This window comes from Monopterus albus, unplaced genomic scaffold (assembly GCF_001952655.1).
Source record: "Monopterus albus unplaced genomic scaffold, M_albus_1.0 scaffold59.1, whole genome shotgun sequence".
NCBI classification, from domain to species: Eukaryota; Metazoa; Chordata; class Actinopteri; order Synbranchiformes; family Synbranchidae; genus Monopterus; species Monopterus albus.
The window spans coordinates 821,441-827,440 of NW_018127939.1; the positions used below are offsets into that span (position 1 = coordinate 821,441).

The 6,000-nt window shown below is 40.0% G+C and overlaps 1 protein-coding gene across 1 annotated transcript in view; it reads left to right on the top strand.

Annotated features, from left to right (window-relative positions):
- The window catches only part of LOC109961793 (DNA topoisomerase I, mitochondrial), a 31,238-nt gene that overhangs the window by 6,332 nt on the left and 18,906 nt on the right, over positions 1 to 6,000 (top strand). Inside the window, exons 7-13 of the mRNA XM_020602929.1 lie at positions 23 to 110; positions 194 to 306; positions 499 to 614; positions 2,472 to 2,593; positions 4,688 to 4,810; positions 4,990 to 5,177; positions 5,730 to 5,874. Coding sequence (XP_020458585.1) covers positions 23 to 110; positions 194 to 306; positions 499 to 614; positions 2,472 to 2,593; positions 4,688 to 4,810; positions 4,990 to 5,177; positions 5,730 to 5,874 — 895 coding nt within the window. The remainder of the gene's footprint in view (positions 1 to 22; positions 111 to 193; positions 307 to 498; positions 615 to 2,471; positions 2,594 to 4,687; positions 4,811 to 4,989; positions 5,178 to 5,729; positions 5,875 to 6,000) is intronic.

A 6,000-nucleotide genomic window follows, 5' to 3' on the forward strand; every position in this document is an offset into this window, starting at 1 on the left:
CTGTCTTTCTCGATGCCTCTAGCTCTAAGAAAGAAGATAAGCAACGTGGACAGGGTGATGAAAGTGACGGAGAAGCTCAGAAAAAGAAGTTAAAGATGAGAACCAAAAAGGTAAATCTCAGTCTTCCTGAGGTAATACTCACGGTGTAGTTCACGCTGTGTGTTTGACATTTTGAGTGTTTTTCTCGGCACAGGCGGTAAAGAAAGAGGAAGGGGAAACTCCTAAGAGGACCAGAGAGGAGAAGGAAGAGGCAAGACAGCTGAAGATCAAACAGAAGAAGGAGGAGGAGCAGAATCGCTGGAGATGGTTGGGAAATGCTGCTCTTTTCATTTTGCATTGATTTGGCCCCACCCAGCCACCACACACACACACACACACACACACACACACACACATTCACAACAACTGAACACTAACTGCATGGGGAAACCAGAAAGGAGTAATTTTCACTTTGTCAGATACATCCTCATTTTTTTTCATCATGTTGCTTTCTGTCAGGTGGGAGGAAGAGAAATATAAAGATGGGATGAAATGGAGGTTCCTGGAACATAAAGGACCTTACTTCCCTCCTGAGTACCAGCCTCTACCTGATGATGTTCACTTTTTCTATGATGGTCAGTTGAGCGTGGATGTTTAATGTGTGAGAGAGGGTGATGGGAACAGGGTGAAAGGGTTTTACCTGAGCTATTTTGACACACTCAAAAGTGGTTTCTCTCGTGACACTACCTTAAAATAATTGTGGTACCTCACAGATAATGACTCAGAAATTTCATGCATTCTACAGGGCAAATCACTTTTTTGAAAGCTTTCTGAGATTCTCAGTAGTTTTACTTATAGCCTATATCAAACCAGCATTACCAAACGCAGCAAACGTGAAAAAAAAAAAAAACAACCCACTATCGAGCCTTTTTGGCTACTGAGGGAGCTGTCAGAAATTTGCTACGTTTTGTCAAATGATGTCACTTCAGTGAAAATTGCTTGGGGCTGAAGACTACAACTTGGAAAATGGAAGCACCTGGGGGTCTGAATAATATTGTAACTTCATAATACATTTTTAAAGATGGTTTAAAATCATGTTGGAATGATTTTGCAACAATCGGCCATAACATTATGACCACCTGCCTAATACTGTGTGCATACGAGTCAGTGCAGCAGTTGGTTGGCACTCATGTCACTCTGCTGCTCACAGCGTATCTTCTGTGGATCCGTTTGCTTCTATAGTTCTGCTGTCAGAACGGGAACAAATATGTCAGCCATTCACTGAAAAACCTGTGTAAAAGGAGTGAAAACTGTTGTCTTGAGGAGAATTTAGAGATAATTTGTTAGACAAATTCAACAGTCTCAATCAAGCAGTCTTTATTGCCAAGTATGTTAAAATACAAGCATTTGACTTCAGCTCCGTGGCCCCCAGTGTGCTCCAAATAAAATGGAATAAAAGATAAAAAAACAAACTACTGATAAATGTGTACATGCAGTATCTACAAGTTGAAAACGAACTATTTGGTATGAACAGCAATTACTTAAGTTATTGCACTGTGGTGGTGTATCTTGTTATACATGTAAACATGGACTGTTCATGAGAGTGATGGCCCAAGGGAAGAAACTGTCCTGTGTCTGGTTGTTTTGGCATACGGTGACCTGTAGCGCCATCCAGAGGGGAAGAGTTCAGACAGTCTGTCTGTGTCCAGGGTGTGAGGGGTCTGTAGAACCTTCTCGGAATCTTCTCTGCAGACCCCTTCTCTTTGAGAACCGAATGCTCACTTACTGCCTAATATACCCCACACACTGACAGTTGCCATTGTAATGAGATAATCGGTGTTATTCACTTCACCTGTCAGTGGTCATAATAGCTGATGCGTGTATGTTCTCAAGTTTCCTAATTTGTAGAAATTAAAACCAAACCTACAGAGAAGGAACAACAAGTTGTGTGTAAAACTAAAGAAGTCTCTAAGAGGTGAATCTAAGCAGTGCCAATGTGTAGGTTCCCTAAATCCGTTCCTCACACACAATTGTAAGGGAAGGTGTATTTAGTCGCACACTGGTGACTGTTATTGGTTTTGCTTTGTTGATAATTTAGCCACTGCTGTGTCTTATGGGGAGTTGGTTTGATCTGTTAATTCCTGTGCGTGCATATGCTTGTTTGTAGCTCAGTCTTAGTAGTGAGGATGAATGTAGATCCTTCTCCTTGTGCCTGAACCTGCTCCTGTAAATTCATGGATTAATCTGACAGGGCTCTGGAGGAGCATAGGTGGGTGTTACTGTATTTAGATCAGACTCTGAGCTTTCAAATGTGTAGAAATGAGCCTTTGGTTTGATGGACAAGCTGCATTCTTTACTGTTTCTGTTTATGACATCACGTTTAAGAAAGGCAAGTGAGGTCATAAAAACACCCATGTATCCCAAGCAAAGACATTGGTGGGGAGAAAAACTGCATCATTGTTAGTGATAGACTTCTGTTTGTATGTGTACAGGCAAGAAGGTGAAGCTGAGCCTGGCAGCTGAGGAGGTGGCTCTGTTCTTTGCCCAGATGTTGGACCATGAATATACCACCAAGAAGGTGTTCAGGGAAAACTTCTTTAAAGACTGGAGGAAGGTAGAGCATAACGGCATCATAAATATTTTCACTTTTGGAAGGAAAAAATACTCCTCACTGGCTTTTAGAACTGACACCTGCAACTAGGACAACTGAAAATGAGGTGAATGTGACATTTATATTAAGGTTTCAAGTAAAACATATTATATTACATAACAGTTTTGGTCAGTTCTTTGAATGTAGTTGGTTGTTTTTTTCCAACAGTGTTTCCTTGCATGCTATGATGAGGTTGACTGGAAGTTTTGTGTACATGAGTTCATTGTTTTCGGTTTCTCTTGTTACTTTAGGGGAATAATGCTGATGTTGACGTAAAAAGTAAAACATCAGCAGTGTTGGCTTCTCCAGAAACTCTTACTTGATACAGTAATAACTGTCTATAATCCACCATTTTGTGTTTGTAAATTGTAAAATACATGTTTGTGAAGTATGGGTTATGTGCGCGGCTGTGACAGGTACATGCACGCCGGAGTCTGTCAGGATGTCCTCTATAGAGAAAACACCGTGCTAGGCCCCAAGGCATATCATGCAGAATTAATTTTGCGCTGCTTAGTGCTCAATGCACTTGAAAATACGATTTGTGTGAAAGCATTGATATGCTAATCCATACAAGTAGCTCCCCTGCATATGAACAAATCCAATTAAACTGTTTTATTATAACCGGAAAAACTCTCCTCGCTCCACTGCCCTCAGTGCCCGCCCACTGTCGGGTGTCAGTCATGCTTAGACACGCAGACAGACTGTGTCCACACTGTCAGAGTGTGTCTGGAGAGATGTGTGTGATTTACAGGTCTGTTTTTACACCTCATCTCCTGTGACTCGAGATGACAACACTGGAGTAGATCAGTACTGCTCTGAAAGGCTTGATAGATGAGTCCTTTCCTTTATTCTTAATGTTTGTGTTCAGGTTAGATTCTCCTTTCTTTGTCCCATACTTAACCCATTTGCAGTAAGTCTTCATATGTTATCTGTGTTTTTATGTGAAAGCTGCTAGGGTTACTGGCCTGTTTTTGTTGTGCAGCTATAGCGATGAGTGATGGTGATGAGGTCAAAATGTGCTGGTCATTAAAAGCCCTTTTCATTGTTCACTTTAATGTTCTGCTGTTCGAGGCCAGCGTGACCTTAAAAATAGACATTCATAAAAGGATTTTAGGTAGGAAAGTGGTTCTCAAAACGGAATGATGGCTTCCTTACTCATCGGCAGGAGTCCATATTAAAAAAAACCCCTCATGTTGTCCTGACATTTTAGTGCCAAAGACTTCTGAGATGAATCATAAAGTCTCCGCTGTGCCACTGTGTGTTGCTGCTCTATTAGAGACCCCTTTGAAGGGATGACACTTTATGCAATAACTTCAGAAAGTTGACAAGTTATAATTGAAACTGAAGCTGTTGTCCTGCTTTTGTCTTCAGTGTAGCACCGATCAGAACTGTATGTACTGTGTAGCTCGCTTCTTAGGAGCAAATGGTCTGTACTCTAGTGTTTCATAATGACTGCTTTTTGCTTTTTGTCCTCTCCACATGAGTAACTAAATGAAAGGCCACTGATTCATTGTGCTTGTGTTTAGTTTTTGTGTATTGTTCAGCAAAGTTTCTGCACACTATTAATAGCTCACATTAAATTTAATGAAGTAGTATGGTGGTGTGTAGCTTTTGTTTGTTTAGTTTTTTCCTATTTGATGGAGGTTTTGAATTAAAAAGTTCTACCTAGAAGCTTCATTAATTTTTGAATTGTGATGAAAAGTCTTGTATGTATATTATCTAAATGACAAAAGGAGTTAATTATGCATTCTAGGATAGGGCTCCAACTAATGATTATTTTTATTATAGATGAATCTGTTGATTATTTTATAACGTATTTGATAAATTGTTTATAAAATGTCAGTACCGCCAAGTGAAAAATACCTATCACAGTTTCCCAGTTTTTTGTGCTTGATTAATGACAAGCTCAAGTGATTATCCAAATTGTTGGTGTTAAATTCTCTGATATTTGATCTGAATGGTGTATCACTAAATGATTGCCTGATTTTTATGCTGATTTAATAAAAAAAATCCCAGCTCAAGATGAGATTACAGTGTAATGCACTTTGGCCTTTTTAGAAAATGACCCATGAAGAGAGAGCACTAATACAAGATCTTGACAAATGTGACTTTGGAGAGATCCATGCCATGCATAAAGCCAAGGTGGAGGCCAGAAAAAACATGACCAAGGAGGAGAAACGGGTAAGATTTAGGGTTTTTATTTTTATTTTTTTATGCTGTCCAAACAGTCTATTGTATATTTTCCTGTCGGTGTCTAAAGAAGCTTAGTGCAGATAATTCAGGTTCTTAATGACAAATAATTTATTTGTGTGTATGTAAACATATATGTGTGTATATGTTTTTTTTTTTTTTTTTGATAGGTTTTGAAAGAGGCCAACCAGAAGATAGCGGATGAGTATGGCTATTGTCTACTGGACCACCACAAGGAGCGGATTGGCAACTTTAAGATAGAGCCTCCAGGGCTGTTCAGGGGTAGAGGCGAGCACCCTAAGCAGGGCATGCTGAAGAGTAGGATTCAACCTGAGGATGTCATAATCAACTGCAGCAAGTGAGAGTGGGATTATGACAATGTAGTGATGCATAAGAAATGGTCTGCTTTAAAAGCAGCATTTTGGAAAAAGTCCCTCATTTTGACTGCTTTCAAAGCATAAAGAGTTTAAAAGCTTGAAGTTTTATGCTATTCACTCGTCTTTTAAAAATATACATTGCTGTATTATAAAAAAAAAAAATGGCAAAGCACTGGCGATACACTGCTACAGATGGTGCAGTGTTTGGATTTGATTGAAGGTGTTTTCTTCAGATAACCTCTGAAAAATGTTAAAACAGTACATAACCCAAAAATTATGGTAATGTAAGTTATATGTAGTTATGTACAGGTATATAGTTACCCATTCACTGTCAGTAGCATAGTGTGCTGTTTGGACTTGTATTCCCTCACGCAGGCAGAGGTGACAACTTCAAGTATCCGCTTCTGTTACTGGTGTCATGCATTAATGTTTAGATGACTGGAGCCTCTGGGACCTTCTACCTTGTACTTGAATGCTGTGACTGCTTCCATACACATGCACACATTCTCTTTTGCTTACTCTTGTGCCAACAGAGAGGCTTGTGTTCCCGTGCCCCCTGCTGGTCACCACTGGAAGGAGGTTCGACATGACAGCACTGTGACATGGCTGGCCAGCTGGACTGAGAACATCCAGGGCTCCATTAAGTACATCATGCTCAATGCCAACTCAAAACTTAAGGTAGCCTGTCAACCTGCTGCAGACAGGGAGGAATGCTCCCACTTAAGTAGACACAGGAACACACTGCAACCAGTTTAGGGCTGAACTATTATCATTAATTTAACCAGTAGTCACAGGAAAGAAGAG